The 25,353-nt window shown below is 48.3% G+C and overlaps 1 protein-coding gene across 1 annotated transcript in view; it reads left to right on the top strand.

Moving 5' to 3' along the window:
* Nucleotides 1–858: 858 nt before the first annotated feature.
* The window catches only part of MYEF2 (myelin expression factor 2), a 219,210-nt gene continuing 194,715 nt past the window's right edge, over nt 859–25,353 (top strand). The window contains 5 exon segments of the mRNA XM_030189515.1: nt 859–1,079; nt 12,807–13,012; nt 14,179–14,231; nt 21,166–21,173; nt 21,297–21,390. Of these exon segments, the coding sequence (XP_030045375.1) occupies nt 964–1,079; nt 12,807–13,012; nt 14,179–14,231; nt 21,166–21,173; nt 21,297–21,390 (477 nt within the window). The 5' untranslated portion in view covers nt 859–963.

Raw genomic sequence — 25,353 nt, 5'->3', positions numbered from 1 at the left:
GCCAATTTTAGCAGTCTGCCTTTACAAAGTTCCAGAATACACAACACCTTTATGAATTTAGACAATGGGCCATTGCCCATCTCTAGTAACGCTCGGGGAAATCCATCCCCCACACTGGGCGCTTACAATGGTTTTCGGGTGGCGGGGGGGGGGGGGGGGGGGGAGGAGGGTTACAAGAATTCAGACAATAGTCGACTCTCATTTCTAGTAACCACCCAGGGAAACCCATTCCTTACACCATGAGCTCCCAAGGGTTTTTTCTCAGGGTTACAAGAAGTTCAGGAATTTGAAGCAACTTTCCTTTACCCCTTTTGGGTGTTTCTCTCTCTCTAAACTAAACTATGCATAACTTACTACTTCTACTTAACATTTCTAAAGAGCTACTAGGGTTACGCAGCGCTGTACAATTTCACAAAGAAGGCCAGTCCCTGCTCAAAGGTGCTTCTTACAATCTACCCAATGATGTTCAAGAATGAAAGGGAAAAAAAAATTCCCAGGTATCACAGTTTTCACAATACATCACCAAAAAAAAGCATTCGCAGCTTTTATATACACACAATGAATTCATAATCCGTGCCTTTTTTTCACTTAGTGTAGCGTTGTAAATATTCTAAGAATGAAACATGAGCTTAACAGACTAACAAAATATTTGGCAGCCTCACAGATCTTTTTTTTCCTCTTCTACACACAGACCAAACTTTGCCAATTATCAGTCACTCAGCGGCAGCGCCTACTATCATTACACACCAACCAAAACATGAACGAGCGCCGGTACCCAAGATACCGCGCGGCCCGCGCGAACCTTCCGAGTTTTCTCGCGAGATTCATGACGGTGACGTCGCCCGAAGGCAGGAGCTTTTTGCTCTTTTTCAAACAGAGAGCGTGAAGCTCGTGCGCCGCAAGGGGGGAGGGAAAGAGAAAAGGCTGAAGAGGAATTAAAAGCTAGGAGAAGAAGAGGGGAAGATGGCGGAAACCGATAAGCAAGAACTGCAGGCGACACCGACCGAGAGTAGCGACGACCCTACCGACAACGGAGAGAATCATCAGCAGGAGGACAGCAACTCCAATGGCGCCCAAATGTATTTGCATTTTTTTCTCTCTTTTTTTCGCTCTTGGCCGTCGCTGAGAAAGGGAGCGCGATTGTTAGGCCGTAGCGTGGAGAACAATGTGTGTAGGCCGCAGGTAGAAATGGCTTCTGAACTGGGAAGCGTGAGTTGTTTAGTAAAAGCCGTGCCAATGTATATTTATTAATGCAGTTGATTGCTGTTGAGATCCAGAGCCAGCAAACCATTATTTATGTTTTGGTAATTCTTAATGTTTTTGTGTAGTGTTCCTCAGGTCGGCCTTGCTTGTAATGAATCAACGTGCCCGAATTTCTGTTTCTTTCGAACATAGTTGACGGGACCTGCCGTGTTCGTTAACGTTATGCGACATTAGAATTGTTGGTAAACGGTATTTTACCTGTACGTGGCGTATATTTATTCTTCTCCTGGGTTAGATATCAGACTGGATCCAAGTTTGGAGTCGGAATTATAAATGTTAGCAAGAATGTAGGCGCTGGCAGTTAAGATGCGGGAAGACCAATGATAGTACAGGAAATGGACCCCGGGAAGTAAGGTTTAGGTTAAAAAGTAATGGCATTAGGTGATTTAAATTATTCAGTATCTGTATATATTTGCATTCTGATCGCATATAAATTGAGTTTATAGGCTGTATCTAAAGTAGAGGAGTGTGGTAGCCGTGTTAGTCCACTCTTAAGGTTATCAATAGAAATCAAACAAAATAAAACATGAAAAAGAAAATATACCTTTTTTATTGGACATAACTTAATACATTTCTTGATTAGCTTTCGCTATATCTAAATATTGGCGGGGAAGGATTTAGTAATTAGTGGTGTAAAGAAACAACACTAGAATAGGTAATGTTGATGAGTGAGTGTGTTCAGGGTTGTAACAATTTGGGTGAAAAGGCAAGTTTTAATAATTTTGAACCCTATGGTTTATAACAATTACTGGATATATTGAGATTTAGGTAGTTTTACAACAGATTTTATTGAGTAGATCCCATGCTGAAAACTTCCCTCAAGGTTAATGCGGGCAGGATATCAATGCAGGAAGGGTTTTAGTGTGGATGGAAACCCATCTTGCAGATATTAAGAAGCATTTAAATGGATGTTAAAGCCGTCATTAGCTAAGTTTTTTTTCCTTATGCGTTGTACATGGGAAATTTTGCACCAGGTCTGGGGCAGCATAAAAGTGTTGGTTGAGAGTCGCCCTCGCAGCAGCTTGACCTCCTGCCCTGAGTCTAGCAACCTTCTTAATCTAGCAACCCAACCTCATGCAATCCCTCTACCTCCCTCCTTCCACCCTACTTAAAAAAACAAAAACGAAACCCTTCATGGGGAGCTCAGGGAGGCTTGGAGAGTGAGACTAGACACCAGAGATTTTTTTCCCTCTCCCCAAGTTTTAAAAGAAAAAAAAAATCTCTGGTATCTAGTCTCACTCTCCAAGCCTCCCTGAGGGCACCAGACCCATACCTCAAAAGAGGCAGGAGTGGCCACTGCTGTCTCTGGCACTGCCAGCCATCTTCAAAGTGGTGACACCGTGCCCAGCCTTGTGGTGCATCCTGGGGAAGAGAGGGGGGCATTAGGAATTTTGTATGGTGGGGGGGGGGGGCGAATGAACATGCTCTGCTGCCTTCTCCAATCCCATGTGTTTACTGCTTACTGCCTCCTGTAGGGCTGATGAGCTATCAGCTGATGACCTCATCAACCATTTCATCCTCCTTTTGGTCAAGCAGATGAATCCATTAGGAGTGGGTTGTGTCCATCAACCAGCAGGGGGAGATAGAGAGCACTGAAAAACCATAGTGCCTCATGGCCAGCTAGCTCCATCTGCCTCTCCAATATTCTCTATCTCCCCAGCAGGGTGGTTGCAGCTTGTTCAGGCTCTTTCAGAAAATCTGCCTGGGCTGGCGCCTGTGCTTTTTTTGCCAGTTGTAGCAGGGGTGTTGTGGCTGATGGTGCCCACTTTAAAGGCAAATAGGTTAGCCCTTTCCCTGCCTTACCCGGCCCCCGATGTGGAAGTAGACAAATAGGCAAGCCCAATCCCTGTCTTTGCTCACGCTGTGGATGCAGGCACATAGGTTCGCCCTTTCCCTGCCTTTCCCATGCTACTGATCCTCTGGAGTGAGAAATTTGCCTCTTTCGCTGTTGCCTCAAACTTTCCTCACAGCGTTAAAAAAAAAAAAAAGTCACGTCGCGCTTTGGCGCTGCAATCCCAGAAAAGAGGTTTTCTTTTGATTGTGCAGCGTGACCAGAGCTCGGAGACTGTGTGGTGAGGTGAGAGCATTTTGTAGCTCCTCCGGGGATGGCCCGCGTTTCGGACGATTTTGGTGCGAATCCACCATTTTGAATTTCCACAGTTTTCGGCGATGGCTGCTGAGAAAGTTAAGCGCTGTTCCGTTTGTGACAAGCGCAAATCTGCAGCGAGGCTCTGTAAGGCATGCTTTTCAGACGGTAGAGCCGGCCCGAGCATGTTGAGCGATGTCCCTTCCCGCTCCGTGGAGCTGGCAGCGGGCGCCATTTTGGAACAGCATGGCGCGACCCCCGCAGAGGGAGTTTGAGCCTGGAGGGGCGCCTCGTGTGGAGGCTAATAAAAGAGCTGTTTCCCCCGGACTGGAACCGGGAGGCCAGGGTGAGCCATTTTCCCCGAATTTGTTTTATTGCTGCATAATGCATACCTGTTAAATAGAGCTCTTCCGCAGGGGTTCTCTGCGGCCCTGCTTTCTGTTTCCCCTCCAGTGGAGTCTGGCCTTGGATTACCGTCAGGCGCATTTTCCCATGGCCGCAAGACTAGCGCAGAAGGGTGGATTCCCCTTCAGAGAGTGGCGCACCCCCCCCCCCCCCCCCGGTGGTTGGGATGTGAGGACTCTGAGGGGTCTGGAGAGCAAGAAGATGGTGCAGGATTGCCACCGGATCCAGATGATCCTTCTGCAGTGAGGATTTTCCACCGCGATGAGCTGCCAGCTCTTATTACTGATGCCTTGCAGGTCCTCTCTATAGAAGACCCTGGGAGTGCTGAGACCTCCTCCGGTAATCTGAGGATGGCAAATACTAAGAAGCCTGCTCGAGCCTTTCCTTTGCATGACTCCATCCAAGAGCTTATCATGGCTCAATGGGCTGACCCCGAGGGGCCTTTGAAAGTCGCCAGGGCTATGGGGCAATTATACTCTCTAAGTGAGGAGCATTTGACGCGCCTAGCAGTGCTTAAAGTGGATGCCCTGGTCACGGCTGTGACAAAGAAAACTACCCTCCCAGTGGAAGGAGGAGTTGCCCTGAAGGACATGCAGGACCGTCGCCTAGAGGCAGCTATGAAACGGTCCTTTGAAATTTCAGGCCTATCCTTATGGGCGTCTGCATGCAGCTGCTACGCTGCCCGAGCCTGCCTCGCTTTTTTTTTTTTTTTTATTTGTACCCCGCACTTCTTTCCACTCATGGCAGGCTCAATGCGGCAGGCAATGGAGGGTTAAGTGACTTGCCCAAAGTCACAAGGAGCTGCCTGGGCCGGGAATCGAACTCAGTTCCCCAGGACCAAAGTCTACCACCCTTACCACTAGGCCACTCCTCCACTAGCTTGGCTACAACAGGCAGTGGAACAGCCCGGAGATGGAGCACAGCCCCTTTCGGAGGTAGCACCGCGGATGGAGTTGGCCTTGTCATTTTTGGCTGACGCCCTTTATGATCTGGTCAGAGCTTCAGCTGACTAGATGGGTGTAGCGGTGGCGGCTCGCCGTCTTCTGTGACTACGGCATTGGGCAGCTGACATGGCCTGTAAGCAAAGGTTGGTGAAGTTGCCCTTTCAAGGCTTCCTCCTTTTTGGTGAGGAGTTGGAGAAAATTGTGAAAGGCCTGGGGGATGCCAAACCCCAGCATATACCCGAGGATAGGCCACGGCCTTCTTCCAAGGGTCAGGCAGTTCCCTCCTCTTACAGACCTCGCTTCCGTGAAGCTAGAAGGTACCGTCCGTGGCGTTCTGCTGGGTTCACTTCGCGTGCCTGTTTTCAGCAGAGGAACTCTTCGCTCGGACAAACGTTCCGCAGCAGCAGGCTCAAGACCTGGAGTTCAAGGGCGACCCTCATATGAAGGTGCGCCGGCTCCTTCCTCGATTCCTGTGATAGGAGGATGACTTTCCCTCTTGAGGAGTGAGCCAAGATTACCTCAGATCAGTGGGTCTTGGACCTGATCAGAGAAGGCTACAGAATAGAATTCAATGCCCCGATAAGAGACGTGTTTGTGGAGTCCCGATGCGGTTCTGCCACCAAACGGGCGGTGGCAGAGGAGACCTGGCAAGGTTTGATTCATATAGGGGCGGTTTCCCTCATGCCTCCCGACGAATGCGGCTCTGGCCGTTACTCCATTTACTTCGTGGTGCCGCGAAAAGGAGAGTCTTTTCGGCCTATCCTAGACTTAAAAGAAGTCAGCAAGTCTCTGAACGTGCGACATTTTCACATGGAACCCCTGTGCTCTGTCATAGCGGCGGTACAGCCAGGAGAGTTTCTCACGTCTCTGGATCTGAAAAGAAGCTTACTTGCACATACCAATTTGGCCCCGCACCAGAGGTTTCTGCGTTTTGCAGTGATGGGAAAACATTTCCAGTTTCGGGCCTTGCCTTTTGGCCTCACCATAGCTCCCCAAACCTTTTCCAAGGTAATGGTGGTAGTAGCTGCTTTTCTCAGGCGAGAGGGTATCCGCATTAACCCGTACCTAGACGACTGGCTCATCAGAGCAAACTCTGTAGAAGAGTCATCAGGTTACAGCCAGAGTGGTCTCAGTACTGCAATCTGTGGGTTGGGTCGTCAATATACCCAAAGTCACCTGACCCGCTCTCAATCTCTAGAATATTTGGGGGTCCGATTCGACACAGCCTCGGGGGTGGTCTTCCTACCCAAGCAAAGGCAGTGCAAGCTTCAGAACCAGGTCCGTCTGCTCCTGAGGATGCCTCGCCCGCGAGCTTGGGACATTGTCCAGCTGTTGGGGTCGATGACGGCCACTTTGGAAGTGGTGCCTTGGGCGAGAGCGCACCTGAGACCTCTGCAGTGTTCCCTGCTTCAACGATGGTCTCCAATATCTCAGGATTATCAATGCAGACTCATGTGGCTCCCTGCGGCCCGGCTCAGTATGGAGTGGTGGTTCTCAGACAGCATGCTGCGGTGAGGAATGCCGCTAGCGCTCCCTGATTGATACCTGGTGGTAACAGATGCCAGCCTGAAGGGCTGGGGTGCACATTGCTGGGGAAGGCATGCCCAGGGTCTTTGGACACCCGAGGAGTCGGAGTGGTCCATCAATCGCTTGGAGTTGAAAGCGAATTTTTCAGGCGCTACTGGCCTTTCAATTGACCCTGGAAGGATTGGCTGTCATTTCTGTCGGACAACACTACAGCAGTGGGCTACATAAATCGCCATGGAGGCACTCAGTGCATAGCACTAGCAGCGCAGGCCGCACAGATTTGCCACTGGGCCGAGCTTCATCTGCAGTGTCTGTCAGCAGCTCATATTGCAGGTCAGAGCAACGTGCAAGCCGATTATCTGAGCAGGAATCAGATCGACCCAGCGGAGTGGAAGCTTGCAGACGAAGTATTCCTGCAGATATGTGCCAAATGGGGAAAGCCCGTAATGGATCTTATGGCGTCAAGCACAAATGCCAAAGTCCCATGCTTCTACAGCAGATGGAGAGATCCTCGCTCGGCAGGGTTGGATGCCTTGGCTCAACCCTGGCCTTAGGGCCTCCTGTATGTGTTCCTTCCGTGGCCCTTGATAGGGCGAGTACTCCTGCGGATTCGGCTCCACCAAGGAGAGGTGGTTCTCATTGCCCCGGATTGGCCCAGGAGGCTGTGGTATGCGGACCTCCGGCGGATGCTGGTAGAGGATCCCCTGCCGTTACTTCTGGTACCGAACCTGTTGTCACAGAGCCCGGTGACCATGGAGGACGCCTGCCGCTTTGGTCTTACGGCATGGCTATTGAGAGGGCGCAATTGAGAGACAAGGGTTATTCCAGTAAAGTTATTTCCACTCTCCTACAGGCCCACAAGCGTTCCACTTCCGTGGCTTATGCCAGAATTTGGTGCCAATTTGAGGCTTGGTGTGCAAAGCGATTAGACCCATGTGGGCTTCTGTCTCGCCTATACTTGACTTTTTGCAGGATGGTTTACAAAAAGGCTTGGCCTATAATTCCCTGCATGTTCAAGTGGCAGCCTTAGCATGTTTTCGTGGGCAGGTCGCTGGCCTCTCTCTGGCTGCTTGCCCGGATGTGACAAGGTTTCTTAGAGGGGTGCTTCGGCTCCGTCCTCCTGTGCGGGCTCCGTGTCCGGCCTGGAACCTGGGGTTAGTTTTAAAGGCCCTTCAGTGTTCGCCCTTCAAGCCGCTTAGGCGAGCTTCGGAGAAGGATGTGACCTTAAAGACGGTCTTTTTGGTGGCCGTGACATTAGCGAGATGGGTATCTGAGCTCCAGGCGCTTGCTTGTCGAGACCCATTTCTGCAATTCTCAGAGTCCGGAGTAATGGTACGTACGGTGCCTTCCTTCATGCCTAAGGTGGTTTCAGCGTTTCACCTAAACCAGCCTATTTTCCTGCCCTCCTTTTCTAAAGAGGAGTTTCCAGAAGCCTGTGGGCAGTTGCACCTTCTGGATGTGTGAAGGGCTCTGTTGCAATATCTGTGCATGTCAAATGCCTTCAGGACCTCTGACCATCTTTTTGTTCTTTTGTCAGGTCCTTGCAGAGGGTCTCCAGCGTCTAAGGCCACTATAGGCCGTTGGCTCAAAGAAGCTATCTTTTCAGCATATCAGCTATGTGGCCGGCCTCCGCCTGAAGCCTTTAAGGCACATTCTACAAGCGCGATTTCCTCTTCTTGGGCTGAAACTGGAGCACTCTCTCTTCAAGAGATATGTAGTGCAGGTACTTGGGCTTCTAAGCTCTCGTTTGCCTGACATTACAGGCTGGATGTGGCTGCCAGGAGAGACGCGCATTTTGGAGCACAAGTGCTGATGCGTGGTGTGACTTGTTTCTACCCTATCTAGGGATTGCTTTGATACATCCCACTCGTAATGGATTCGTCTGCTTGATGACAAGCAAGGGAAAATTAGGTTCTTGGTAATTTTCTCTCCTTTAGTCATAGCAGATGAATCCATGAGCCCTCCCTCAGTGGTTCATTATGTGATTTATGTTACTCTGATCAGTTTTTCCTGTAGATATGTTGCCTCATTGGGAGAAGTTGGAAAACAAGTCTTCAGGATTTCTGTTCAGTTACAGGAGGATGAGTTCATTCCCTCCTTTGAATTATAACTCCAGTTTTGGGGCGTTCATCTGCTGTGAGGAAAGTTCATGTTATTATGCTTTGCGGTGTAACACTGCTTTGGAAGCTTCAGATACTGAAGAGGCAGATGGAGCTAGCTGACCAAGCGGCTCTATGGTTTTTCAGTGCTCTCTATCTCCCCCTGCTGGTTGAGGGACACAACCCACTCTTAATGGATTCATCTGCTATGACTAAAGGAAAGAAAATTACCAAGGTAAGAACCTAATTTTCCCTTCCAGCACCAAATTTGACCAATAGGAGACAGAGCTGAAAACGACCCAAAAAGTTGCGATCCGCTACTGTTAAAAAGTGCTCGTAGACAACTTATAAAAAGTTCCCAATTCAGGGAGAAAACTGCAGTGTTGGTGTTTATTTTATACTGTTGGAGGATTGGTTGTCTGTTCCGTGCAAGTTAACACCCACTCACAAGTCCTCTCTATTGTCAGTTAACAGTTGACTGCCTTTAATTCTGTCCATACTAAATATACCTTTCCAAAGTGTCCCCAGATCAATCCAGAGACTTGTGGGTTATGCCCCTCCTCTAGCAGATTAGAGAAAACTCAGAAGTTTGTTACAATGGAGCATGTGCAGCCAGCCTCACTTCAGTATTCTATCTATCTAGCAGGTAGAAGGGAGCATAAAGTGCAGCTCTGTGGCCTGAGGCTCCTATCCCGTTCCCTCGGGTGTGTTGAGCTTTCTCTGGGGTTGAGGTGCTGGAGCACATTCTTGGATACACCTGGTGGTGCCAGGTCCCTGCCGTTCTCCCCCTGTCAGCCTACTTAAATTCTGTTGAGGATTTTGGCTGTATTCCTCTCCTTTCTCTTTAAAAAAAAAAAAATAAATAAGAACCAGACGGAACGATTCTCCAGTCCAGCCTCATTTTGGCTTGCTTGGCGCTTGGAACAATTCTCCGTTCAGCTTAATTGGAACGTGAGCAGGGCTGGGACTGCGGAGAAGGTAAGGCTTCTGGGGCTATGTCCGTTCCGTTGGAGTCCGTTAAGCGTGGCTTGCGCTGCAGGGCACGGTGGCACGTCGCTTCCCTGCAAGTTTTGTTCTGCGATGGTGGTAAGTCATAGTGCGGATCAGGGAATCGTGATTTGGGCACCACGGCGCCAAAAGGGATTGATTCTCGCTTGGCGGGAAAGTCTGTGACTGGAACGGTTGATCCGCTGGCGCCATTTTCTCGCTAGCGGCTGCGGTCTCAGGATGCGGCGGCGGGCTCTGCTGGGGCTTCCTCCGACAGAAGCCTCATTTTCTCTCCCGGAAAAGGCTGTTATGGGGTCATTTTCCCTGAAGTTTGTACTCTTTTGCTCAAAGCGTTTTTATTGCGTTCTGAGGGAGAGGGGCAGGAGGCGGCCATTTTCGAGGCTCTGCTGCCTCGGGCTCAGAGTTCGTGCAGAAGCCGCCTAAGACGGGCCGGTTGGGCTTAAGGGGCCGGTAGAGTGGAGGAGTAGCATAATGGTTAGTGCAGCAGGCTTTGAACCTGGCTTTCTGGGTTCGTTTCCCTCTGCTGCTCCTTCTGTCCGTGGGCAAGTCACTTAGCCCTTCATAATAACCCTGGGACGACATATGGATTCGGAGGGGGTCCCAGGGTCAGGGGAACCCTTTTCAGGGCACCTTGAACAGAGGGAGTTGCTCGCGGGTGAGGGAGTTGACCTCACCGCGACCAGGCTCTTTAAAGGGAAGAACTGATTCCGTTCTTTATACAAACATTGTAAGTGCTAATTCCTTGTCATCAAGCAGATGAAGCCATTACCTATGGGTTGTGTCCATCAACCAGCAGGGGGAAATAGAGAGCACTCAACTTTTCACAGTGCCTCATGGCCAGCTAGCTCCACTGCCTCTTCAGTATTCTCTATCTCCCCAAGCAGGGTGGCTGCAGCTTCTTCGCGCTCCATCAGAAATCTGCCTGGGGGTGGCTCCTGGCTTGCCAGTTGTTAGCCGGGGTGTTAGAGGCTATAGCAGCTTCACTTTGAAGACACATAGGTCAGCCCTTTCCCTGCCTTACCCATGCCCCCGTGGATGTGGACATATTAGCTTTTTCCTTGTCCTTTCCCACTTATCTGAGCCTCCGGAGTGTTTTTATTTACCTCTTTTGCCTCTGCTTTCCTCACAGCGTTAAAAAAAATATATATATATATATATAAAATAATTAGTCGCGTCGCGCTTTAGCACAGCGATCTTGGAAAAGAGGGTTTTTTTTCTTGAGATTCTTCTGCAGGACCGGAGCTGTGATACTTGGTCTAGTGAGGTAAGAGTGTTTTCTGACTCCTCCGGGGTGGGCCCGCGATCGGGACTTTTTTGCCGCAAACCGCCATTTTTGAATTTTATCACCGTTTTCGGCGATGGCTGCGGAGACTGTAAAGCGCTTTTCTAAATGTGGCAAGTGCAAATCAGCAGCGGGGCTCTGTAATTCGTGCTGTACAGACGGTAGAACCGGCCCGAGCTTGGCGAGCGGCGATATTTTGCGCTCTGAACTAGCAGCGGACGCCATTTTGGATTTTCCACATGGCGCGGCCTCCGTTGCGACGGAGAGCCCTGAATCCGGGGTGGGGGGGGGGGGGTCCTCTGAGTGAGGCTAATAATAGAGCTGATAGCCCTGGGCAGGATCTGGGCGGTCAGGGAGCCTGTTTCTCCCCTGATTTTGTTTTAATGCTGCATAGGGCGTACACACTTAAAAGAGGTCTTCCACAGAGATCTTCGGACTCTCTGCCTGCCCCCCCCCCCCCCCCCCCCCCCCCGGTGGATCCTGGCCTTTTGGAGTTGGCTTTGCCTGTTTCTTATCCTCCTGATAAACGCAGAAGGGCTAATTCCCCTTCTGAGTGTGGCGGTTCCTTGGCAGGTATTTCCCCTCAATCAGACCCTCTTGTGTCCGTTCTGGCCTTTTTGCAGGAAGTGATGGTTAAGGAACTGTCGCTAAGTACTTTAAAGCGTCAGTTAGCGGCATTGGCTTCTTGGATGGGTCGTTTGGGGAGCCACTCCTTAGTGTCTCTGCCGGAGTTCGTTCGTTTTCTTTGCAGTGTAGGGCATCTCAGACCTCCTTGGGTTCCGGTGGTGCCAGATTAGAATTTGAACCTGGTCCTTAGGGCGTTTCGACGGTCTCCTTTCGAGCCCCTGATTAAAGATCTTGAATGTTTTCAAGTTGGAGACTGTGTTTCTGGTGGCAATGGCTTCAGCCAGGCGGGTGTCTGAGCTTCAGGCCCTTTCGTGCAGAGCCCCTTTCTCCGTTTTTTCGGAGGCGAGAGAGTGACAATTCGAAGGGTGCTGTCCTTGGTTTCTAAGGTAGTCGTGCGTTTTCACGTTAACCAGGGAGTGGTGTTGCCATCCATCCTTCAAACAAGAGGATTTCCCTCACAATTTTTGAGCTGTACGGGGTTTAGACTTTAGGAGACCTCTGATGTGTTATTTGGAGGCGACTAATTTATTTTGAAAGCAGATCATCTTTTTGTGCTGTTCGCAGGTCATAAGAAAACGAACATGACCTTTAAGGCCACGGTCGATCGGTGGCTTGGGGAGGCTATTGCGTCAGCTTACCTGTTGTTGGAGAATTCTTTCCCTATTCGCATTCGGGCACTCTCCAAGAGGGTTCAGGCCTCTTTTTTTGCGGAGTGTCGTTGGAGGACATTTGTTAAGCGGCGTCTTGGTCGTCTTGGCATTCCTTTAAGCATTGCCGTCTTGATGTTGCGCGTCGAGAGGCGCTTGTTGAGACTTCTGTGTTGGCGTCCGGAGTAGGCTGGTCCCGCCCTTGATGAGGATTGCTTTGGTACATCCCACAAATCTCTGGATTAATCTGGGGACGCTGTGGAAGGTAAAATTGTCTTACCTGATAATTTTCTTTCCATTAGTCCCTCAGATCAATCCAGAGTCCCTCCCTGGAATTCACTTTTGTAATCTCTGATCGGTTTCAGTATACTTCAGTCGGTTCTGTTCACGTTCCTTTGTCTCTGGACAAGTAAGGCTGTTAGGGTGTGTTTATATTTACATTTCTAAGTTATAGCAGCTCGGAGAGTTTCTTCCAAGTTTATGCTGCTTTTGCAGAGACAGGAGAGTGTTCTATGGTTCTTACTGCTTTGGTATCTTTATACTGAAGTGAGGCTGGCTGCACATGCTCTATTGTAGCAAACTAGAGGAGGGGCATAACCCACAAGTCTCTGGATTGATCTGAGGGACTAGTGGAAAGAAAATTATCAGGTAAGGCATAATTTTACCTTATATTTTTTGTCCCATTTATTACAAGAGTGATATTTTTAAATTTGTAAACTACACATGTGCAAAAGGAATCCTAAATCATTTTTTAGAAGTTACATTAACTCATGTATGTATTCTAGATACATCTAGAGGAGTACTGTTTTTTTTTTGTTTTAGACAGCATTGTAATAGCTTAGGATCTTTGAGAAAACTGAAATATTTTAATAGATGTTTAAAAATTTTGATCCATGAAAATTTCTTTTGAATATTTAGTGAAAGTGATGACTTGAAAGAGGAAAAGTCTGAGTTGAAGGAAAAGTCAACTGGAAACCGAAAAGGAAACAGATTCCACCCTTATTCAAAGGACAAGAACTCAAGCACTGGAGAAAGGAAAGGTCCAAGCCGTAACAGGGTTTTCATTAGCAATATACCATATGATCTGAAATGGCAGGCTATCAAAGATCTAATGAGAGACAAAGGTAACCTATTCCGGGTTAACACATTTTAGTTCTCTGTGCCCCAGGGCTGTGACATCTTTTGCTTTTTCTTTAGTTTAATTATCTCTCTCCCATCTTTTATTTTGAGACAACTGCATTGCAGGTTAGACAGGTAAATGAAGAGTTTTTACTGTCTTCCTCTGCCGCCATAGAGTGACATTGGAGAGCAAATGGTACATGCATGCCAATAATGACTCTTGGGATTGTGTTTTGTCTAGTTGTAGTTTCCTTTGTAGATTATTTTAAAGGGGCATTGCATTTAAGTAACATTTAGAGTATTAATGTATGAATAACGAGGGATATCTGCCAAAAAGCTGTTTTTGTACAATCTAGGTAGAAATCTGGCTGTGGCATTTATAATGTTGTGTGCATTGTCTCTACTGCCATGAAGCTGTCTGTAGAGATCTATATTAAAACTATACTGCTGTTGCAGTTGTGATGTCAGACAAATAGTTGTTCCAAAGCCTAAATTCAGATGGTATTTGCATAGCTCCGGGGAAAAACTAATTAAAAAAATAACTTTAACAAGTTTTTCCTGGAAAATGTTAATTTCAAAAGTCACCTAAAAGCATTTTTTTGACTTAGTCTGTTTCATAAAAATTCCTCTCTGCTGTGTAATTGTGCTTGGTGTATCTGTTGTAAGGTGACAACTATTTGATTGGTTTTATCCACTGAACCTCCTTATTTTAGAAAGTTTGTTGCCTGCTGTGAAATATTTGCATTGTAAATTTGGTTCTTACATTGAAGGTAAATTAAGATTGAAGACATTCAGGTAGAAAGTCACCTTAAAACAGCTGTTGTGAGTAGGATGAAAAAAAATCACTGAAAAGTGGCAATGTTGATTTTATTTGCTTGGTTAAGGGACTGTCTGAATTTGTTCACCAACTATATCATGCTGGCCAAAATATGATCTGCAGTATGAATTAGGTTAAATATAGTTGTTTGTATTGATCTTGAGAATGTGGCTGCTGTATATATTTGAAAATTAGCTAAATTCTGTAGCCATTGACAGGAGGTATGTTGGTCTGGTTTTGATTGTTGGTGAATAATAGGTTCTCTGTAGAGTTGTGCACAGGGCACAGTAAAGCAAGATACTGGTGTTTAAATGCATTGTCTCTTGGTATTTTCCCCTTGTATGTCTTATGTAGTTGGTGAGGTTACATACGTGGAGCTCTTTAAGGATGCTGAAGGAAAATCAAGGGTAAGTGCCGTGGGCAATCAATATTCTGCTTGAGGCTTAAAAGCTCCTCGGCAGTTTTCTTTCTGTATAATACCTGTACCAGTTAAAGGAAAGTAAGTTTCATTTTTTTCATGCTGCTGTGCTGTACGAAAGACTCGAGGCTTCTGTATTAGAAAACTGATGCTTTTATGTAAAATTAGCCATTGGTGCAAATTATATTTGTAAATGTTTCCAAATTCAATTTCTTCTTTAGGTTATAATTTCCTGCTTTTTAATGTAGAAGATTAGAACTTTGTGCTCTGAATTTAGTGTCATGTAAAGGAATTTTCTAAATTAACTGATTTTTTAATCTCATAAGTGTAGTAGTACTGGATCTGTTTGGACTTCAAATGAAAATTATCACATAGCAGTTTGCAGAGCTGCACAAGAGACAGTGCTGTGAACCTTTTGAACAAAGATAGTCTTCTTGCAAAATGCCAGTGAAGGAATTGGTTGCTATTGGTCAGACTCTGCTGATTAGCAGATTTAGATTGCTATGTGTAAGGTATTTGGAGAGAAGAATATGTGAAGCCCTGTGTCTATTCAATCTAAAATGATTAGACATATTTGCAAATAACTGCCAAATTTTAAACTGCCGAGTGCTATACATGTAAGATTCTCTAGTTTGTGTTCACCGATTAGTAAAGGAGCGTCTCTTCTTTGTAAAACAATTACACGAGTACAATCCTGTCCTAGTCAGGTGACTGTTTATATCCAAAGTACATTTACATTTTCCTGTTAATCTTGAACAAACTGCTTGCTTTTATTACACAATTGCTGCAGCCTTTTGCTATATTCCCTTGAAATAAAAAGTTTTTCCTGTTGAAAGATGTGGTATGCATCTCAGAACCTTTGGCTTCTTTGGACATCCATATGTGATATTCAGTAAGTTTACTAGAGAGAGCATTTGGTTTTTCACAATGCTTTAAGTTAGTACACACAAAATTTGAGTTGGCATACATTAACTTATGAATTACCTTGTGTTAAATTGTCAATGTGTGTGTGAAATGAACCAAAATATCTTTAAAAAAATTCAGGATAAAAAGTCAAATCCAAACATGAATCAAGTTTTTTTTTTTTCCCCCTGTGTGTATCCTTAGTTTATTCCAGAGATTAAATGTTTAAGCTTTCCTTGTCATCAAGCAGATGAATTCATTACAAGTGGGTTGTGTCCATCAACCAGCAGGGGGAGATAGCACTGAAAAACCATAGTGCCTCTTGGCCAGCTAGCACCATCTGCCTCTCCAGTATTCTCTATCTCTCCAGCAGAGTGGTTGCAGCTTGTTCAAGCTCCTTCAGAAAATCTGCCTGGGGTGGCTCCTGTGCTTTTGCCAGTTGTAGCAGGGGTGTTGTGGCTGATTGGTGCCCACTTTAAAGGCAAATAGGTTAGCCCTTTCCCTGCCTTACCTGGCCCCTGATGTGGAAGTAGACAAATAGGTAAGCCCTTTCCCACGCTACTGATCCTCTGGAGTTGGAAATTTGCCTCTTTGCTGTTGCCTCAAACTTTCCTCACAGTGTTTAAAAAAAAAAAAAAAAAAGGTTTTCTTCTGATTGTTCAGCGTGACCGGAGCTCGGAGACTCGGTCTGGTGAGGTAAGAGCATTTTGTAGCTCCTCCGGGGAGGGCCCGCGCTCGGGACGATTTTGGCGCGAATCCGCCATTTTGAATTTCCGCCACTTTCAGCGATGGCTTCTGAGAAAGTAAAGCGCTGTTCCGTTTGTGGCAAGCGCAAATCTGCAGTGGAGCTCTGTAAGGCGTGCTTTTCACACGGTAGAGCCGGCTCGAGCATGGCGAGCGATGTTACTTCCTGCTCCGTGGAGCTGGCAGTGGGCGCCATTTTGGAACAGCATGGCGCGACCCCTGCTGAAGTGGAGGGGTTTGAGCCTTGAGGGACGTCTCGTGTAGAGGCTAATAAGAGCTGTTTCCCCCGGACTGGAACCGGGAGGCCAGGGTGAGCCATTTTCCCCTCAATTTGTTTTATTGCTGCATAATGCATACCTGTTAAAAAGAGCTCTTCCACAGGGGTCCTCTTTCTATATCCCCTCCAGTCTGGCCTTGGATTACCGTCAGGCGCGTTTTCCCCTGACAGATGGCCGCAAGACAAGCGCAGAAGGGTGGATTCCCCCTTGAGAGAGTGGGCCCCTCCCCCCCGTGGTCAGGATGTGAGGGGGTCTGGCAGGCCTTCGTGGTCTGGAGAGCCAGAAGATGGTGCAGGATTGCCACTGGATCCAGATGATCCTTCCGCGCTTATTACTGATGCCTTGCAGGTACTCTCTCTATATAAGACCCTGGGAGTACTGAGACCTCCTCAGGATGGCAAGTACTAAGAAGCCTGCTCAAGCCTTTCCTTTGCATGACTCCATCCAAGAGCTTGTCACGGCTCAATGGGCTGACCCCGAGGAGCCTTTGAAAGTCGCCAGGGCTATGGGGCAATTATACTCTCTAAGTGAGGAGCATTTGACGCGCCTAGCAGTGCCTAAAGTGGATGCCCTGGTCACGGCTGTGACAAAGAAAACTACCCTCCCAGTGGAAGGAGGAGTTGCCCTGAAGGACATGCAGGACCTTCGCCTGGAGGCAGCTATGAAACGGTCCTTTGAAATTTCAGGCCTATCCTTACAGGTGTCTGCATGCAGCTGCTACGCTGCCTGAGCCTGCCTCGCTTGGCTACAACAGGCAGTAGAACAGGCCGGAGATGGAGCGCAGCCCCTTTCGGAGGTGGCACCGTGGATGGAGTTGGCCTTGTCATTTTTGGCTGACGCCCTTTATGATCTGGTCAGAGCTTCGGCTAAACAGATGGGTGTAGCGGTGGCGGCTCGCCGTCTTCTGTGCCTATGGCATTGGGCAGCTGACATGGCCTCTGAGCAAAGGTTGGTGAAGTTGCCCTTTCAAGGCTTTCTCCTTTTTGGTGAGGAGTTGGAGAAAATTGTGAAAGGCCTGGGGGATGCCTAACCCCAGCGCTTACCCGAGGATAGGCCGCGGCCTTCTTCCAACGGTCAGGCAGTTCCCTTCTCTTACAGACCTCGCTTCCGTGAAGCTAGAAGGTACCGTTTGTGGTGTTCTGCTGGGTTCACTTTGCGTGCCTGTTTTCAGCAGAGGAACTCCTTTCGCTTGGACAAACGTTCTGCAGCAGCAGGCTCAAGACCTGGAGTTCAAGGGCGACCCTCTCATGAGGTCCTTCCTCGATTCCTGTGATAGGAGGATGACTTTCCCTCTTGAGGAGTGAGCCAAGATTACCTCAGATCATTGGATCTTGGACCTGATCAGAGAAGGCTACAGAATAGAATTCAATGCCCCGATAAGAGATGTGTTTGTGGAGTCCCGATGCGGTTCTGCCGCCAAACGGGCGGCGGCAGAGGAGACCTTGCAAGGCTTGATTCATATAGGGGCGGTTTCCCCCTTGCCTCCCGCACAATGCGGCTCTGGCCGTTACTCCATTTACTTCGAGGTGCCGCGAAAAGGAGGGTTTTTTCGGCCTATCCTAGACTTAAAAGAAGTCAGCGTCTCTGAACGTGCAACATTTTCACATGGTAACCCTGTGCTCCGTCATAGCGGCGGTACAGCCAGGAGAGTTTCTCATGTCTCTAGACTTGAAAGAAATTTACTTGCACATACCAATTTGGCCCGGCACCAGAGGTTTCTGCGTTTTGCGGTGATATGAAAACATTTCCAGTTTCGGGCCTTGTCTTTTGGCCTCGCCACAGCTCCCCGAACCTTTTCCAAGGTAATGGTGGTAGTAGCTGCTTTTCTCAGGCGAGAGGGTATCCGCATTAACCTGTAGATAGACGACTGGCTCATCAGAGCAGACTCTGTAGAAGAGAGTCATCAGGTTACAGCCAGAGTGGTCTCAGTACTGCAATCTCTGGGCTGGGTCGTCAATATACCCAAAAGTCACCTGACCCCCTCTCAATCTCTAGAATGTTTTGGGGGTCCGGTTCTACACAGCCTCGGGGGTGGTCTTCCTACCCGAGCAAAGGCAGTGCAAGCTTCAGAATCAGGTCCGTCTGCTCTTGAGGATGCCTCGCCTGGGAGCTTGGGACATTGTCCAGCTGTTGGGGTCAATGACGGCCACTTTGGAAGTGGTGCCATGGGCGAGAGCACACCTGAGACCTCTGCAGTGTTCCCTGCTTCAACGATGGTCTCCAATACCTCAGGATTATCAATGCAGACTCATGTGGCTCCCTGCGGCCCGGCTCAGTATGGAGTAGTGGCTCTCAGACAGCATGCTACGGCGAGGAATGCCGCTAGCACTCCCCGATTGGTGCCTGGTGGTAACAGATGCCAGCCTGAAGGGCTGGGGTGCACATTGCCGGGGAAGGCATGCCCAGGGTCTTTGGACACCCGAGGAGTTGGAGTGGTCCATCAATCACTGAGTTGAAAGCGATTTTCCAGGCGCTTCTGGCCTTTCAGTTGACCCTGGAAGGATTTGCTGTCATTTCTGTCGGACAACACGACAGCAGTGGCCTACATAAATCGCCAAAGAGGCACTCGGTGCATAGCACTAGCAGCGCAGGCCGCGCAGATTTGCCACTGGGCCGAGCTTCATCTGCAGTGTCTGTCAGCAGCTCATATTGCAGGTCAGAACATCATGCAAGCCGATTATCTGAGCAGGAATCAGATCGACCCAGCGCAGTGGGAACTTGCAGAAGAAGTATTCCTGCAGATATGTGCCAAATGGGGAAAGCCCGTAATGGATCTTATGGCGTCAAGCACAAATGCCAAAGTCCCGTGCTTCTACAGCAGACGGAGAGATCCTCGCTCGGCAGGGTTGGATGCCTTGGCTCAACCCTGGCCTTAGGGCCTCCTGTATGTGTTCCTTCCGTGGCCCTTGATAGGGCGAGTACTCCTGTGGATTCGGCTCCACCAAGGAGAGGTGGTTCTCATTGCCCCGGATTGGCCCAGGAGGTCGTGGTATGCGGACCTCCGGCGGATGCTGGTAGAGGATCCCCTGCTGTTACTTCTGGTACCGAACCTGTTGTCACAGGCCCCGGTGACCATGGAGGACGCCTGCCGCTTTGGTCTTACGGCATGGCTATTGAGAGGGCGCAATTGAGAGACAAGGGTTATTCCAGTAAAGTTATTTCCACTCTCCTACAGGCCCGCAAGCGTTCCACTTCCGTGGCTTATGCCAGAATTTGGCGCCAATTTGAGGCTTGGTGTGCAAAGCGATTAGACCCATGTGGGCTTCTGTCTCGCCTATACTTGACTTTTTGCAGGATGGTTTACAAAAAGGCTTGACCTATAATTCCCTGCATGTTCAAGTGGTAGCCTTAGCATGTTTTCGTGGGCAGGTCGCTGGCCTCTCTCTGGCTGCTTGCCCGGATGTGACACGGTTTCTTAGAGGGGTGCTTCGGCTCCGTCCTCCCGTGCGGGCTCCGTGTCCGGCCTGGAACCTGGGGTTAGTTTTAAAGGCCCTTCAGTGTTCGCCCTTTGAGCCGCTTAGGTGAGCTTCGGAGAAGGATGTGACCTTAAAGACGGTCTTTTTGGTGGCCGTGACATTAGTGAGACGGGCATCTGAGTTCCAGGCGTTGTCCTGACGAGACCCATTTCTGCAATTCTCAGAGTCCGGAGTAATGGTACATACGGTGCCTTCTTTCATGCCTAAGGTGGTTTCAGCGTTTCACCTAAACCAGCCTATTTTCCTGCCCTCCTTTTCTAAAGAGCAGTTTCCAGAAGCCTATGGGCAGTTGCACCTTCTGGATGTGCGAAGGGCTCTGTTGCAATATCTGTGCATGTCAAATGCCTTCAGGACCTCTGACCATCTTTTTGTTCCTTTGTCAGGTCCTTGCAGAGGGTCTCCAGCATCTAAGGCCATTATAGCCCATTGGCTCAAAGAAGCTATCTTTTCAGCATATCAGCTATCTAGCCGGCCTCCGCCTGAAGCCTTTAAGGCACATTCCACAAGAGCGATTTCCTCTTCTTGGGCTGAAACTGGAGCACACTCTTCAAGAGATATGTAGTGCAGGTACTTGGGCTTCTAAGCTCTCGTTTGCCAGACAGTAAAGGCTGGATGTTTCTGCCAGGAGAGACGCGCATTTTGGAGCACAAGTGCTGGCGCGTGGTGTGACTTGTTCCCACCCTATCTAGGGATTGCTTTGATACATCCCACTCGTAAAGGATTCATCTGCTTGATGACAAGGAAGGGAAAATTAGGTTCTTACCTTGGTAATTCTCTTTCCTTTAGTCATAGCAGATGAATCCATGAGCCCTCCCTCAGTGGTTCATTATGTGATTTATGTTACTCTGATGTTCAGTTTTTCCTGTAGACATGTTCCCTCATTGGGAGAAGTTGGAAAACATTCTTCAGGATTTCTGTTCAGTTACAGGAGGATGAGTTCATTCCCTCCTTTGAATTATAGCTCCAGTTTTGAGGTGTTCATCCGCTGTGAGGAAAGTTCATGTTATTATGCTTTGCGGTGTAACACTGCTTTGGAAGCTTCAAATACTGAAGAGGCAGATGGAGCTAGCTGGCCAAGAGGCAGGATGGTTTTTCAGTGCTCTCTATCTCCCCCTGCTGGTTGAGGGACAGAACCCACTCGTAATGGATTCATCTGCTATGACTAAAGGAAAGACAATTACCAAGGTAAGAACCTAATTTTCCCTTACTTTAGATGCTGGAGATACCACCATGTTAAGAAGAAGCCTATCATCTGTGTGAAAAAGATGTCCAATATTAAACACAGAGGGGGGAGGGAAGTTATTAAAATAGATTGCTGAATAACCCTTTGGTAGCCTATGTTAATAACTCTCTCCCCCCCCCTTTAGAATTTGTAGATTTTGAAGGATGTTTTTCCTTGATGCTGGTTGTGTTTGGTTTCATAGCCATTCATAAATTTGAAATGGTGTAAAACTCTTGTCATTATAATTACTGATTACATTTTTTTTTTCTTCACATATTTGGCCAACCATCATGGATTTAGGGATGTGGGTAAGTGATGTTTTCTTGTGATTTTGGAAAGGGCCTTTTAAAAATTTTAAATGAAAAATGAGATTTGCTTTCATTTAATGGCTGATTCTCTCTCTCTCTCTCTCTCTTCCCCCCCCCCTGCAGTGTTGTAGAATTCAAAGATGCAGAATTTGTAAAGAAAGCATTGGAAGTTATGAACAAATATGAGCTTAATGGAAGGCCTCTGAATATAAAAGAGGTAAGAGATTAGTTGTATCAAATGGAGGGAAATGGGAAGGTACAGCAGAGCACTTCATCCAAAGACCCATTGTCATGAAACTCCCTTTACTCAGAAAAATATTAATCAGAAACCAAAATTCTTGAATCCTGAATGGAGGATGAATACTCCATTTAGGATACTACCTTCCAATCAGCTACAAGACTTAATCACAATTCAAAACATTGGGGGTGGGGGTGGAGAGAGTAAATTTAGAGCTTGCATTGATCAGAAATTAAACTTTATTTTGAATTGTCTTTATCTTACCAAAATTAACCAAACTTTTTATGAACTAGGGCAAAAAAATAAAATTGGGGGAGGGGGATGAAAACAAGGAGGGGGGCATTTTCTATTTTTGTTTTGGGGGGACTTAATTTTTGCCCCCCCACCCCCAATTCACTTCATATTTGTTCACTTTTGCTTTAATTTTGTGTGGATTGTTTTGCTTGCTCTGTTTCTTTTTTTTTTTTTTACTGTTCCTTGTCCCTCAAACCCTTTATTCCATAGCGTCCCAGAGACAAGTATGTTATGTCCCTCTACCTGCAGGTGGAGATAGAGAATATCAGAGGTTTGCTGCATGTGGGCACGTGTAACCACCTTAACCTCAGTATTCTCTCTCTAGCAGGTGGATGGTCATAACGTGCAGCTCTGGATTGATTGGCTCCTGGCCTGGTCCCCGGGGTCCAATAGAGCTCTTGGGGTTGAGACGGCCCAGGCTTTGGGTCTTGGTGTACACCTGGTGGTGCCAGGTCCCTCCCTCCCTCTCCCCCACCAGTTCTCTCCTGCGATACCCTAACATGCCTTGGTTGAGATTTCTTTAGGCGCTCTCTCTTCTGCCTCAAAAAAAAAAAAAAAAAAAAAAAAGCCTGCCATTTGAGCATAGCAAACCAGCTAAATTTGAAACAAAACAACAACAACAAAAAAGGCATTTTCTCAGCCTGACCAGATGAATGATGCGAGCTCATGCCAGTTTGCAGTACTGGCTCAGTGTGGAAGGACCAGTGTTACCTGTAGATCCCCGAAGGGGTGAATGGTGTTCACTAGCGGTACCAGTGAGGCTTCGCACATGTTGCGCCTGCTGGAGCCTGTGGGCAGTGCTGGGTGTTGGTGCCGGCTGTTACCGCATTGACCCTCTGACTGACGTGTCCAACACCGGGGAGCTGCTGCTTTTTGGCGGGCGCTGTGGAATTTTTCTTGAGTTCTTGCCTGTGGGTGCCATCTTTCCTGCCGCTCCACATGGTAAGTGTGAAGCACTGGTACGCTGCCAGCAGCTCTGTTGCTGACCGGTCCGATGCTCACTCAGGACACCTTTTGCCTGACTGCTTTGCATGCTTATGTGCCTGTGGGGGCAGGGGGTTCACCCCCCGTTCCTCTGCATTTGGTACTTGGCAGGGAAAAGACCTGAGTAGGAATCCTGGGGAGGGGACTTACAGACTCTTTTCATTCTGCAGGCTCTCGTGCTGGTTCTCTATTCTCCTTCCGCTTCCCAGAGAAGGGGGGGGGGAGCCAGGTTGGGGGTCCAGAAGAACTGTATGGTGGTTCTGCTGGGTCAGCGACCCTAATTCAAGTAACTGGCTCTAGTTGTGTGTTCTGGTAGTTAAGGCCGGTTCTCTACCCTTGTGAGTACTCAGCATATTTTTGTTTTAAAATAATTCTTGGAGTTACCATCGATCGACTCCTAACAGTCGAAAACCACGCGAAAAACACAGCCAAGATGATGTTCCACTCAATGTGGAAATTAAAAAGAGTAAGACCTTTCTTCCCAAGGAATGTTTTCCGTAACCTGGTACAATCAATGGTGCTCAGTCATCTAGATTACTGCAACACACTCTACGCTGGCTGTAAAGAGCAAATAATCAAGAAACTTCAGACAGCCCAGAACACTGCAGCTAGACTCATATATTCGGCAAAACAAAATATGAAAGTGCTAAGCCCCTACGAGAAAAACTACACTGGCTTCCACTCAAAGAACGCATCACGTTCAAAATCTGCTCCCTAGTTCACAAAATCATTCATGGAGATGCACCAGCCTACATGTCAGACCTGATAGACTTGCTACCCAGGAATGCCAAAAGATCATCCTGCACATTGCTTGATCTTCACTTCCCTAACTGCAAAGGTCTAAAATACAAATTAATGCACACGTCAAACTTCATCTACTTAAGCACACAGTTATGGAATGCACTAGATCTACGAACTAACGAACTTCCGCAAACTACTGAAGACCCATCTCTTTAACAAGGCTTACCACAAAGATCAACCAAAGTGAATATACATAACTCCTCCACACAGTTAGAAATGTCTTATAATATTTGCTTGTTATATTACTATCATGTCTGGTTTGGAGGAGAAAGTTTTGGAGCCAGAGATTCTCTGGAGCAGCGTGTGCCCCAGGTTGGGCAGGCAGCTTCCTTCAGCGTGAGCTGGAGGTTTGTTAGCTCCATGCGCATACTTTGGGTCAGAAATCAGTTTTGTCCTGTCCTACAGGCTCTTCTCTGCGATAGCCTTCCCTTTGGCACTTTCAGCTAAACAGGTCTTCTGTAGAGCTTGGCAGTCGGATCTGGCTGTCCTCTTTCACCCCATTTTCCTCCTTTGGTGGCCTTCTGAGCCTGGGTTGTCTGGCCCTGGTTTTTCCTCTATTCAGAAGGTCCTATTGCGTTGTTCCCTGTACTGGTTCTCTAATGCACCTGTTCCTCGGCCTTCTCATGTTGGGATTCTCAAGGTAGCCTTCAGCTGTCACCTCTGACCCTGTTGCGTGGGACGCCTTGGCGTCCGGCCATCACTCTGGACCATGCCTCACTTACGGCCATTGCCTGTCTAGGGTGAACACACCGTTCCCTGATGCTGCTCATCTAGCATGTCCCTGATTAACCTCTGGCCACGTTGCCTGTTTTCGATTGGCCTCCAGTTAGTGTATGACCATGGTTCTGTTGGTCAGCCTGAACCTAGTTTGGTCTTGGCCATTGCACTGCTCTGACCCCGGCTTCTGCCGTCCAGGGTGGCCTCCCTCAGGCCCTTTTCAGCAGGCCTGGCTTCCTAAGGGCGGTCATCGAGCCTTGTTCTGGCCCGGGTTGTTGAGTTGGTCTGCCCTTTTCTCTGCTTGTTGGATGAAGCCAGAGCCAAGCAGAGGCCATCGCCCTGCTTAGGAATGGCGACTATTGTCCCTGGTTTTACTGCTGGGCTTGCTGTAGCATCTGTTCCTGGCTTCGGGCTGGCCTTTCCTGTGTCCTGCTCTCACCATTGGTCTCTGTCCTTGCCAGGCCTGGCTCAGGTGATCAAGCTTTGCCTGGCTCCGACTCGACCATCGGGCCTTGCCCAGCACTGGCTCCAGCCATTTGGCCTCACTTAGGCCAACTCCATAGTGCCTTGCCTGGCTCTGGCAATGATTGTAGGCCTTGCCTGAGTCTTGCCTAGTTCTGGTTCAGTCTGTGGAGTCCTGACTAGTTTTGACGGCTGTAAAATCCTTGCCAAATCCGTCCATAGATCCTTGGCTAACATCAGCTCCATCTTCAGAGCCCTGCCTAGAGCTGGCTCCAGCCGCAGAGCTTTGCCTAGTTGTGTCGTCATCCATAGAGGCCTGCCTAGATCTGGTTCCGGGCATGGAGCCTGGTCTAGCTACGGTCGAGGAGCTTTATACGACCTCGACCTGGGTGGAGAGGCTTGTATAGCTCCGTTCTAGTCGCGCAGCCTTGACTGCCTCTTGTGTCGATGGTAGAGCTTGGCCTAGCTCTGGCCTTGTATGGCTCTGTAGAGTCCTGACCACCTCCGGTTCAGATGGTAGAGCATGGCCTAGCTCCGTTCCAGCTGTAGAGCGTTGACTACCTATGGTTTCAGCCATGGAGCCTTGACTACCTCTGGTTCCGATGGCAGAGCTACGTGTAGCTCCGGCTGTAGAGTTTATACTAGCCCCGGCCTTTGGTCCTGGCCTATCCATGACGCCTTCCT

The sequence above is a fragment of the Microcaecilia unicolor genome, chromosome 1, assembly GCF_901765095.1.
Source record: "Microcaecilia unicolor chromosome 1, aMicUni1.1, whole genome shotgun sequence".
NCBI classification, from domain to species: Eukaryota; Metazoa; Chordata; class Amphibia; order Gymnophiona; family Siphonopidae; genus Microcaecilia; species Microcaecilia unicolor.
The sequence above is the reverse complement of the archived record's forward strand: the minus strand, read 5'-3'. Positions and strand labels throughout refer to the sequence as shown.